Source organism: Triplophysa rosa, linkage group LG18 (assembly GCF_024868665.1).
Source record: "Triplophysa rosa linkage group LG18, Trosa_1v2, whole genome shotgun sequence".
NCBI classification, from domain to species: Eukaryota; Metazoa; Chordata; class Actinopteri; order Cypriniformes; family Nemacheilidae; genus Triplophysa; species Triplophysa rosa.
In genome coordinates this window covers 23702799-23715115 of record NC_079907.1, presented here as the reverse complement: position 1 = coordinate 23715115, position 12317 = coordinate 23702799, and the positions used below count along the sequence as shown (strand labels likewise).

The 12317-nt window shown below is 42.6% G+C and overlaps 2 protein-coding genes across 2 annotated transcripts; both read left to right on the top strand.

The window, feature by feature from the left end:
- The first annotated feature begins 140 nt into the window (after positions 1-140).
- Positions 141-5730, top strand: kbtbd2 (kelch repeat and BTB (POZ) domain containing 2). The gene is made up of 4 exons (XM_057358294.1): positions 141-693; positions 1916-2266; positions 2919-3084; positions 3733-5730. The coding sequence occupies exons 2-4, from the start codon at positions 2094-2096 to the stop codon at positions 5287-5289; spliced, it is 1896 nt and encodes a 631-aa protein (XP_057214277.1). The 5' UTR covers positions 141-693; positions 1916-2093; the 3' UTR covers positions 5290-5730.
- Positions 5731-7385: 1655 nt separating this feature from the next.
- Positions 7386-11496, top strand: lsm5 (LSM5 homolog, U6 small nuclear RNA and mRNA degradation associated). The gene is made up of 5 exons (XM_057359452.1): positions 7386-7516; positions 8227-8322; positions 10142-10169; positions 10476-10548; positions 11285-11496. The coding sequence occupies exons 1-5, from the start codon at positions 7471-7473 to the stop codon at positions 11315-11317; spliced, it is 276 nt and encodes a 91-aa protein (XP_057215435.1). The 5' UTR covers positions 7386-7470; the 3' UTR covers positions 11318-11496.
- Positions 11497-12317: the final 821 nt, after the last annotated feature.

The following is a 12317-nucleotide window of genomic DNA, read 5'->3' as shown; positions in this document are numbered from 1 at the left end:
TCATACACCGATCGCTCTGCGCAGTGCCGCATGAAGACCCCCGACTTCTGTACTTTAAAGCCAGATGACTCTCTCGCCTTCTATAATTATTCAACTGTATTATCACACAACTCTTATCGCACACATGCCACTGTCTTTTCGGTTCAAGGAAACGCCGTCCGTCATCTCATGCAAGGCAAGCCGGAAGTGTCCTGACCCCGCCCCTTCGGCGTCGCTGCTCGAGTTCTCGCGCTGTTAGCCTGCGGCTAGTAAAGCTGAACGAAGCAACTTCTTAAATTAGCCCTCACGATGCGCGGAAGACGTCGTTGAGCCACGTCGCGTTAAGTATACAGTGTTCGTGTTTGATTTCTGAAGTGGACGATCGATGTTGTTGAATGTATTTATATAAAGTTCTGTGTTAAACTCAGTGAAGGTGTGCTGTTAGGATGAGCGCAGCCGCGGCTAGCAGCATTAGCATATGTCATATCTGCGTATGCTGATGTATTTGAAAGCTAAAGCAGCAGTGATCCAGGGGAACATGCTTTAGAGTTTGTTAACACGCTGAGATCGAGTTCAGGGTGATCGGACACTTTGACTGGAGCATATCGGGTCCGATCGCTGCTAACCGGCCGCCCGCTCTCTTGCGGTGTTTGTGCATGAGCTTCGGCTTTGTGTTGTGATCCGGCAGCCGGAGCTCACTGCGGCTCATCGGAGGTAAGGTGACCTCTGTCTACTCTGCTTACAGCCCGTTTATTAAAGACAAAACACCTGACTGACATACTAACATGATGTGTTTATTGATGTTGAGATCACAGTTACTTGTTCTTTAGAGTGAGTAACTCTGTGTTCGCTCATGCCCGTGTGGGCTGGTGCTGAGCTCCTAATGAGGTTTCACTGGAAACCGCTTCTGTCCCGCCAATATAAAAACATCATCATCATCGGAACCCGAAAGATGTCGCGTTTGAGTTCGCAGTTTACACTCACTGCTGATGTCATCATGGCTGTTTACACTGCTCCTGACAGCACGTCATCACCACATACACAATATATAATGTGATGTCAACCAATGGGACAGCCTGTTTAATGAGCTGAAAAGAAGTGTCAGAATGTTCAGTTTGAGTTTTGTTTTGTTTTGTTTTGGTGTGACTTCAGATGTGTTTGACATGATTCTGCTGTACTGTACATGTGTGAGACATTCAGACCTGCTCCCGTCTATGTGGTGTCTGCATTTACATCATTCTGCACTACGTTTTTTTATTGTTTGCTCATACGCCTCTGAGACCTCAGGTAGACATTTACCAGATGTCTGTAATAGGTTTATAATTTAGAATGTATTTGAAACTTCTGAAGTTTATCAGATGTTTTCCAGATCTTTAGCAGACATCTTACATATGTACCTGTGCTATCTGGGCTGACTCATTTAGTCAATTGGTTCAGTAAAAATGAATCGTACGTCTGTTCACTAGTTCACACCTGGTTTAGATGAGTCACAGTAGTGAACCACTTGAAAAACTATTCATACAATGTCAGCACAACAACATTCCTGCTTAACACCTTTAAACAACGTTTTGTCTGCTTGTGAAAGAAAAGCACTCAAGCTGTTTTTGTTTTGAATCTGAAGCATTGGAGCGGTTCTGAGTGGATGAACAATGCTGGTCCATCACTTGACCTCTTATGTGTGTATGCAGTTAAAGTAAAGGCAGAACACCATTATATCTTGAAAAGCAACGCAAAAGTTGCACGAGACATTGCAGTTTCTAAGAAAAGCTGCAGTACATCATTTCAGACTGCAGAATTGACAGGAAAGTACTGTGAGATCCTGGAAGAAGTGCATATATGTGTCCCTTTATAACTGTTGTGTTAACTTTGTCATGTTTCTGTAGAAGAACGGTGTGTTTAGCAATATAACAATGAGTGAAATCCATGTGCTCGACAGGTACACTGGACTACACGTGCACTGATGTAGACGGCTCTACCTCACCTCTTCTTCATCCAGCAATCCCAGCATCCTCTTGAACAGCTGCTGATTGACGGTGTGGGTCAGAAGGACGTCACTCGGACAAACGGAACCCATCCGCTCTGGTTTGAATCTGGTCTCAAACTCATGGGATACGATGTCGGAGGTTGGAGAGCGTCGGCCGGTCAACACAGACTACGCCGTTTCTGTGCTGGAGCAGCTGAAGTTCTTCTATGAGCAGAAGTTATTGACTGACATCACACTGCTGGTGGACGACACGGAGTTTCCCTGTCATAAGATGGTGCTGGCCACCTGTAGCTCTTACTTCAGGTGAGGACGCATTCATCTGATCTGACAGATTCCCTCATATACACGTCAAGCGCATGATGACAGAACCTGGAGGTTTGGTGTGGGATAATGTACATTCAGCAGAATAAATCCTAACCGTGTGATCTGGAGCTGATGTGAAGCGCAGGCTCTTTCATCACACTGAACTGAAGGGTTTTTTGTGATAAGAACCGGCTGCCTGTACATTATCCCACTTATTACAGGGTTACTTACCTCAAGAGTCAGTTATTGAATGTGAAATATTTTATTGGATCATTTCATTTGTAACAAATGCAAACCTGTTTGGTGTAATCGTTTGTAAATGTAATCATATATGATATTTAAAAAGCATATTTATATTTCATTTGTGTCTGCAGCGGTCAATATGACTCGCAGTACCCAGATGGCAGTGTGTTATTAGTTTTAAACGTCATTATCAGGGAATAACAGAATCTGGCCAATCAAAATCAAGTATTGCAGAGAGCGGTGTAGTAAACGGTGGTAGACATTTGAAAATTAAAATATTATTAAAATAAACCGTAAATGAAGCTGTGGTCATGAATTTCCATTTAATTTAGTTGAAATGTTCAAATAAAAGTCAATGAATAAACATTTTGAAGGTGCAGTTTTATAACGATGTTTTGTGTTCTTGTAGGGCCATGTTCATGAGCGGACTCAGTGAGAGCAAACAATCTCATGTTCATCTTAGAAATGTTGATCCTTCTACTCTTCAGACCATCATAACTTACGCTTACACCGGTAACCTGCTCATCAACGACTGCACTGTTGAACCTCTCTATGAGACGGCGTGTTTCCTTCAGGTCAGAAAGACATTTATTTCCACATCTTCACCTTTTTTTTTTTTTTTTTGTACAAGGCAACGAAATGTGACCTCTGCATTTAACCCATCCAGAGAGTAGTGAACACACGTACCCCCGGAGCAGTGGGCAGCTATCACTGCAGCGCCCGGGGAGCAAGTAGGGGTAAGGTGCCTTGCTCAAGGGCATCTCAGTTGTTAGCCGCCGGCCCTGGGAATCGAACCGGCAACCTTCTGGTCATGAGTCCGACTCTCTAACCATTAAGCCACAACTGCCCCTTTTTTAAAATAAACCAATTAAATGATTAATCACGCACAGTAACATTGACGCAGCATCTTCGATATTGAAAACATCCTTTTATCGTCAAGCTGGCTGAAAACAATGAACAGACGAATGTGATTCTTTTTTTTCTGCTATCATAATTTCACTTATTGATGTAAAACTGTGATAGTGCACCATGGACGCACATGTACTGATCAGAAGTTGTTTTAAAAGGCTTCCCCAGGTAGAGCTACGTCACATTTGCATTTGTATTATTCTAATTTTTTCCTGAATCATCTGCAGCACTGGTTTGTTTTCGGAGACAGCGAGAGTTTGTAGAGAATGCCAGCTGTTCGTGCCAGCGCTAAGTGATTTCTCGTCTTCTCACAGGTGGAGGATGTTTTGCTGCAGTGTCGAGATTACCTGGTGAAGAAGATCACGGCAGAAAACTGCGTGCGGATGCTGAGCATCGGTGACCTGTTCAGCTGCCCCGAGCTGAAGCAGAGTGCAAAACGCATGGTGGAGCACAAGTTCCCGGTGGTGTACCGACAGGACGCCTTCCTGCAGCTGTCGCATGAACTCCTGCTGGACCTGCTGAGCAGCGACAACCTCAACGTGGAGAAGGAGGAGACGGTCCGCGAGGCGGCCATGCTGTGGCTGGAATACAACATGGAAACGCGCTCGCAGTACCTGTCGTCGGTGCTCAGCCAGATCCGCATCGACGCGCTCTCCGAGGTGACCCAGCGCGCCTGGTTTCAAGGGCTGCCGCCCAACGACAAGTCTGTGGTGGTGCAAGGCCTGTACAAGTCCATGCCAAAGTTTTTTAAGCCCAGACTGGGCATGACCAAGGAAGAAATGCTGATTTTCGTGGAAGCCGAGCCGCCGGCCGAAAGCCACCCGGTGGTAATGGGCTCGCGCCACACGGTGGTCTGCTACAGCCCGCAAGCAGAGAAAGTGTACAAACTGAGCAGCCCACCCGGAGACTTGCAGAAGTTCGGCACGCTGGTCACCCCGGACAATGACATATTCATCGCCGGTGGTCAGATCCCGCTGAAGAGCGCTCTGGCCAGTCACGGCAGCAAAAGCGGCAAGCTGCAGGCGGCCTACTGTTCGGTGGACAGCTTCTACTGGCTGAACGCCCAGCAGAACGCCTGGGTGGCCAAAACGCCCATGCTGTGCGCTCGCACCAAGCCGTCGCTGGTCTACTGCCAGGGCTTCATCTACGCCATCGGCGGCGATAACGTGGGAGGCGAGATGAACAAGCGCACGGTGGAGCGTTACGACTGCGAGCGAGACGAATGGAGCATGACCAGCCCTCTTCCCTGCGCGTGGAGCTGGAGCACGGCGGTGACGGCACGTGAATGCCTCTATGTCATGACCCACGACCTCATGTACTGTTACTTTCCCCGAGCCGACACCTGGGTTGAAATGGCCATGCGGCAAACCAGCCGCTGCTTCGCCTCTGCCGCCGCCTTGGACGGCCTGGTCTTCTACATCGGTGGCCTGCACGTGGTGGGCAACACGGGCCTGCGTCTGCCGACCAGCACCATCGACGGCTCCTCCGTGACAGTGGAGATCTACGACGTCAACAAAAACGAGTGGCGCCTCGCTGCCAACATCCCGGCCAAGAGATACTCAGACCCGTGCGTGCGCGCCGTGGTCCTGCTCGACACGTTGTGCATATTCATACGCGAGACGCACTTGAACGAGCGGGCCAAGTACGCGCTCTATCAGTACGACCTGGAGCTGGACCGCTGGTGTTTGCGCCAGCCCGTGTCCGAGCGAGTGCTCTGGGACCTGGGTAAAGACTTCCGCTGTGCCGTGGGTAAACTCTATCCGTCCTGCCTCGAAGAGTCGCCTTGGAAGCCTCCGACCTACCTCTTCTCTCCCGATGGAGCCGAGGAGTTCGAGGTGGAGGAGGACATGGTGTCGCTGCCTCACGTATAGCTGAAAGGAGTAAACCTGTAATTTATTCACCGCTCTAGAATAATGAGCTTGAAATTTATTGGACCTGTTATGGACAATCTGGCCGTAGAGATCAAAAATAGGGAGAACGATCAATTTAACTGGCTCGTGTCTGCGCTCAGAGTAACTGATGATGTCTTTTTATTTCTGTTTTTACTGTAAGTTGAATGATGTAAGCCAATGACTATGTGACCGTACGATTAAACCTTCTTTGGTGCAAAATGGCAACTTGTACACTTGCATGATATGCTTCTCTGTTCCAGAATGTTCACTTGTGGTCGCATTACACTTAACGCTTCCATTGTCCGCTGGTTCGGTAACATGCCTGACTCTTGATTATCTATGTAACAAACCCTCGATTAATTCCCTCGGGGTGCCTTAAATCTGCTTTCTAATTCGAATAAATAAAAAGTCCTGATTGATGCTACTGTGCTGGGAGCTGTTCTTCATAAAGTAATCCAGTTCTGATGGTTTGTTTGTCATAAGAAATGTGAACTTTCCTCCTTCGCTCTCATCATTCGACAGAGAGCCATGAGATGTTTGGTATCATAATAATGTGCCTTTAGTAAAAGCAATTGTCCTGTCATGGTGACACCCAGCTAGCACATGTACGTCTGTAAGATGTCTGCTAAAGATCTGGAAAACATCTGCTTTGTAAAAACATCAGACAAACGTCTTCGAAAGAACAGTTTTACATGCATTCTAAACATGCATTCTAAACATATTACAGACGTCTTCTAGATGTCTCTATGACATCTGACAGCAGACCTTTCAGAGACATATTGCAGATGAGCAACAATAAAAAAAATTGTCTTGCAGATGTACATGACATCTGCAAATGTCATTTTACAAATAATCAAATAAATGTCTGCCAGATGTACGTGTGCTATCAGGACAGTGTTTATTATTATAATTATTTTAATAGTTTGGTAAGGACTTTTTGTAGGGGTCCAGAAGCTGCATGCTTAATTTTGTCCAGTTCTGTCCAGGGGAGTGACACTGCGACTAAAACTGCCATTTTTTTTTACCAATTAGACCTTAAAACAAGTCGACAAATGTTAAAGGAATAGTTCACCCAAAACTAACATTTCTGTCATCATTTACTCGCCTTCGAGTTGTTCCAAATCTGTATACATTTCTTTGTTCTGATGAACACAGAGAAAGATATTTGGAAGAATGCTTGTAACCAGACAGTTCTTGGACCCCATTGACTACCATGGTAGGAAAAATTACTTGATTTTCTTTTGTTCTGTTGAGACACAAAAGAAGATATTTTGAAGAATGTAGGACAGCAAACAGAGGCACTTTTGACCACCATTGTCATTTTTCCTACTGTTTGGTTACAAGAATTCTTCCAAATATCTTTCTCTGTGTTCAACCAAAAACATTTCTACAGGTTTGGAACAACTATAGCGTGTCAATCATGACAGAATTTTCATTTTTGGGTGAACTGTACCTTTAAGCAGATTTGCTTTAATAAAAAAAGAGGAGGGGCTATGAGAAGTCAAATTACATTTTGGCCAATAATTATGGAACCTTGTTGGCTAGAAAAAAAGTCTTTCCTCTGAATGGTTTCAACCAAAACATTTTTTCTTGGTTTTAAGGAAACGAAACGAAACTTTATTGATCTGTGAATGTCACCTCCCTGATAGCATATGTCTCTGAGATGTCTGCTTCCTGTCAGACGTCATAGACATCTAGTAGACGTCTGTAAGATGTTTATGGTGTAGAATGTAAAACCGCTCTTTCCAAGATGTTTTTACACAGCAGATGTTTTCCATATCTCCATATCTTTAGCAGACATCTTACAGACGTGCTACCTGGGCTGTACTTTTCACTTTAAAGTTTAAACCACCGATTTAAAACACGAGGAACAAAACCATCACCATTCATGTTTTTAAAAGAGAAACAAAATCGTACTTTTCGCGTGTGTGCGTGCGTGCGTGTATCCACGTTGCGTAATGCGGTTCAGCAGAGAAGCATTAAAAGATCAAATATTGGAGGAAATTGTGGCCATATCTTATTAATAATGTACGGTCCTGTTTTGAGCGATTGTTCAGGTCTGATGATCTGTGTCACGTGGTCTTCTCGAAGCGATTGTTCAGGTCTGATGATCTGTGTCACGTGGTCTTCTCGAAGCGATTGTTCAGGTCTGGTTTCAAAATGGCGGCGGTCGCGACAACGAACCCTTCTCAGCTCTTGCCACTCGGTATGTGCGACTTTTTATCTTTGTAATGAAGTCGTGTCATTATTTAAAAATGAATGTTGGTTATTAAGCCGAACGAGTCTTGCGCCCTCGGCTGTTTAATTCCAATTTATTTCTATAGCGCTTTTAACAATTTTGTATAGTTAACGTTACAATTGTATCGTTGCAAAGCAGCTTTACACAAAATACACCTTAGCATAAGAACAGTATGTAAATAAGGTCTTTTTGCCTTTTAATGGTGTGAAAACAGGATAATAATTATATACATGCTATTAAGGTGTTGTGTTCAAATGCGTTAAACCACGATTCACAGATTCATCCCGCGTTCAGATATGAATCCCAGAAACGTTACGTTACGTTAGTCACTAAAGCAAAGCGACTGTTGTCGAACTAGTGAATGTGATTATGAATGTGATGCATCTGTCCTTAAGCATTAAGGAAACAATATTTACTTACGTAAAAAGTAACTTACGTCCACAGTCTTCAATATGTCTCTAGTTTGTGAGAAAGTTATTCATACAGTGATGGAGCAACACGAGGGAGTTTCGTGTTTTATGATTGTGTTTCTGGAGTTCACACACGCTTCTCATTTCTGCTCACTTTAGTTTGAGAAACGCTCAAGTATGTCATACTGCACAATAACTGCTGTAGCTAAATGTAATTCCAGTGACTGCTGTGCGTGATGTTTTAATGGATTGTGTGATGTCTTTCAGAGCTGGTAGATAAATGCATCGGTTCGAGGATTCACATCGTCATGAAGAATGATAAGGAGATCGTCGGAACTCTGCTCGGATTCGACGACTTTGTCAGTATCCTTTAGCAGTGGTGGACAGTAACGAATTAAATTTTCCTGAGTACTGTACTTAAGTACACTTTTTGAGTATCTGTACTTTACTTGAGTATTATTTTTTCTGAGTACTTGTACTTTAACTTTACTACATTTGAAAGACAAATATTATACTTTTTACTCCACTACATTTATAAAAAGGTCCAAAAGTAGAAAATGGTTTCTATGCAGCGGGGTTTCCTGTGTGCGCAATTTATCTGGCTTGCGATCTGCCAGGACCTTTTACTGTTGCCAAGTATTTCAGTTTTTCTAAGCTCGCGGTTTTCCGGCAAGCTTTGAATGGCCATTTGGCAGATTTTTTTAACGCAAATCTGGCAACTCTGGGATCTTCCCCGCTAAACTAATGTAAACGTAGGCGCTGCTACACCATTGATAGCGCTCTAAAAAGGCAAATAGAACAATAAAAGACGAAAAAGGCACATGTTAAAGTGTGGTGTAATCATCTGTGGGTTACGATCAGTCAAAGATCGTAGAAACATTGTCATGAAAATGATCGGCATAACGGCTAAACGGTAAATAAGCATCACATACACCTTGAGCTACGCGTGCGTGTTAACTTCTGATCTGCTGCTATATCATTTAAAGCGATTTGGAAAATGAATGATGTTTTTACTGAAGTAACTATAGTTGAAGTATTCCTGTTGAAATAAAAACAATAGAACCCTGCCCAAAATACAACATAAAATGTAATGGATTTAATGGTTATAATGGGAATTGTACTATGGATACTTGTTGTCTACTTGTATGTGATGGATTCTATTGGTGGGATGGTAAATCCTATTGGAATAAAACCCAAAACACACTACAAAGAGGAATTTAATTTAAAAATCTCATTCTAATTCAAAAATTATTTGTTTTTTCAGCAGGGATGGTATTTGCAGTAAAACCACAGTATCAACATATTTACCATTTTCTATATATGGGAACCATACTCCAATTAATAATCTTTAGTAAAACCACAGCAACTAAACATATAATGAACATAGTTCATTATACTAGCTATAGTTTACAGTATGTTTGTAGTTAAATTATGGTAATACAAATGGTAATAAATCCAACAAACACATGGCTTCTACACTTTACTATTTACAAGAACCTTATTACTTACTGGTAAATTGCTGCTAAAACTGGTTAAGGGAATATACAAAATAAAAGAACACTGCTCATAAATACATAGGCCTAGGGGGCTAATGAGGATAATTAGGCTAAATGATCATACAGGATTATATCTAAACTAAACATATATGTGCTAAACATATAAAGCTCTTAAAGGAGTTGCTCACTGCAAAATTTTCCCCCATTGACTTTCCATAGTAGGAATAAAAACTACTATGGAAAGTCAATGGGGGCAAATTTTGAAGTGAACTAATCCTTTAATACAACTGATACTGTGAGCTACTCAGTGTGTTCAGTAGGTTGCTTCAGAGGCATAAGGTATACGACAATAAAACAATGCACAACTGACATGAAGGACATTTACTTTTAATACTTAAGTACGTTTAAAAGCACGTACTTCTGTACTTTTACTTAAGTAAGAATCTGTCTTTACAACTTTTACTTGTAGTGGAGTAATATTTGACCAGTAGTATCTGTACTTTCACTCAAGTAAGGAAGTTGTGTACTTCGTCCACCTCTGTCCTTTAGGCATGATGTCAACACCAACAGGCAATGACATCATTAGATCTGATGATGACATCATTAAAACCAAAGCTTCATCATTAAGTTGGATGATAACACATTCGTTGTGACAGAAATGGAAGGTTTCTTAATCAGTTTCTCAGATATGGTCCTTGAGGATGTGACAGAGTTGTATGTATCTTTAATATTACATTTGTGAAATCATTTTCTTTACTCGCTGCACATGCGTCCAGCTGCTCCTCAGATGCGTGTTTCTCTCATTCAACATCAGTGCCATGAAGCTAGATGTGTTGTTAGTTTCTCAGCCGTTGACATGGATGAGAGAGAAACGTGCTCTAGCAGCAGCCCTTGTGCAAACACTGAAAACAAAGATGGTGGTGAACTTAGACGAGTTTGTTATCAAATGCTTGCGTAGAGAACGGATCTGTTTTAAAACTGCAGAATCAAATCTCATTTCTGCTTCGTGTCATGTCACAGTGAAATCACTCCAGAGGGAAGACGGATCACGAAACTGGATCAGATTCTGCTGAATGGCAACAACATCACAATGGTAAAACAATCCGTCATACACTCATTTTATAACACAGCAACTTCCCTCAATCAACAGTCCAGTACTCATGCTGACACAATGAGTGAAGTGTGTACCCACTCGACATCACAACACCAGTAAACATTTGATGACTGTGGCTGTGTGTGAAATCCTGTCAGTCAAATTCCTGGTTGTCATTATTTTGATGTGTAATGAAGTGATGTTGGAGGAATGAAGCCATCAGAGCTGCTTAACTGCTTATAAAGCCCAGGACACACAGAACTGACGGTCAGCCTTCAGACAGTGGCAGGTGGTTTTTGAGCGTGGCTCAGCTTTAGTTTTGTCAGTGTGTTCTGTTTATTCTGCATGGCGATACAGCGTAGGAGCTCGGTGGCCAGAAAGAACACTCACATTGGCTGTTGAGCTTTACTAATGAGTGCACAAGGAAGAAAACAGGACTGACAAAAGCAAACCACCGACAGTAAAGAGGAGATGCCAAGAGCTGACGCTGCCAGTTCCAGATAACGACACGAGTGTGTCGCTATGAGCGAGGCCGGTGTGAACATAAAGCGCCGCTTGCTTTGTATATCTTCTGGTTTCTCTGATACAGAGTACAGACACCTGCTGGTGTGCGACAGATATGTTCTCTCACACTTGTTAGCTGCCATCTGTAGTCTGTCCGGTGTGTTCAAGTGCAATGTTTTTCTCCCGATGCACATGTTGTGTTTTATTAACGCTTGGTGTTTTTTCTTTGTAGTTGATTCCAGGAGGAGAAGGACCAGAAGTCTAAGCAGCAGATAATGAAAAACATTTATGTTCCTGTGTTTCGTTGAAGATTTCTGTGCTTTTGTTGATTTCCTGAGGGTGTTTTTTTTCTGAAGTTTTTACATTAAGATTGTTTATTCTTTAAAGAATTGAAAAGGTTTTTGTAAACATTTGTTCCATGTTACAATAAAAGAAATCAGTGGCTCTGTGGTATGATTCATATACAGTGAGGGAAATAATGATTTGATCCTCTGCTGATTTTGTAAGTTTGCCTGCTTACAAAGAAATGAAGGGTCTAGCATTTTTATGGTAGGTTTATTTTAACTGATAGAGACAGAATATCAACAAAAAAAACTTTTTTAATATAAAGGTTATAAATTGATTTGCATTTCAGTCAGTGAAATAAGTATTTGATCCCGTACCGACCAGCAAGAATTCTGGCTCCACAGATTGGTTCTGTGCCCATATGGACCACAGATTAGTCCTGTCACTTTAAGAAAGTTCTCCTGAGTCAGCTTGTTATGTAGATAAAAGATGCCTGCCAACAGAATCTGTATCTTCCAGTTCAACCTCTCGTGGTCCAGACCAAACAGGTTTTAAAGGATGTCAGGGACAAGACCTGCACAAACCTTGACTAGGCTACAGACAGAAGCTTGGTGAGAAGGAGACGACTGATGGTGCCATTGTTTGGAAATAGAAGAAATACTAAATAACTATCAAACGCTCTTGTTCTGGAGCTCCTGCAAGATTTCCCCAATGGGGTAAAGATGATGATGAGAAAGGTTAAAGGTCAGCCCAGAACTACACGGAAGAAGCTTGTTCATGATTTCAAGACAGTTGGGACCACAGTTAGCAAGCAAACCATTGGTAACAGGCTAGTATGCCACAATAGATTGAAATCCTGAAGCACCCGCAAGGTCCTCCTGCCCAAGAAGACCCGTCTGAAGTTTGACAATGAACATCAAGATGATTCAGAAAAGGTTTGGAGAAAGTGCTGCGAGGCCAAAATGGACTCGTGTGTTTGG

What these genes read in the sequence shown, in the direction of transcription:
- lsm5 (XM_057359452.1), top strand. Translation starts at nt 7,471, where the DNA reads ATGGCGGCGGTCGCGACAACGAACCCTTCTCAGCTCTTGCCACTCG. An exon ending in TTCTCAGCTCTTGCCACTCG is followed by an intron (nt 7,517 to 8,226) that starts GTATGTGCGACT and finishes GATGTCTTTCAG; the next exon opens with AGCTGGTAGATAAATGCATC. An exon ending in ATGGCAACAACATCACAATG is followed by an intron (nt 10,549 to 11,284) that starts GTAAAACAATCC and finishes TTTTCTTTGTAG; the next exon opens with TTGATTCCAGGAGGAGAAGG.
- kbtbd2 (XM_057358294.1), top strand. Translation starts at nt 2,094, where the DNA reads ATGTCGGAGGTTGGAGAGCGTCGGCCGGTCAACACAGACTACGCCGTT. An exon ending in ACCTGTAGCTCTTACTTCAG is followed by an intron (nt 2,267 to 2,918) that starts GTGAGGACGCAT and finishes GTGTTCTTGTAG; the next exon opens with GGCCATGTTCATGAGCGGAC. An exon ending in AGACGGCGTGTTTCCTTCAG is followed by an intron (nt 3,085 to 3,732) that starts GTCAGAAAGACA and finishes GTCTTCTCACAG; the next exon opens with GTGGAGGATGTTTTGCTGCA.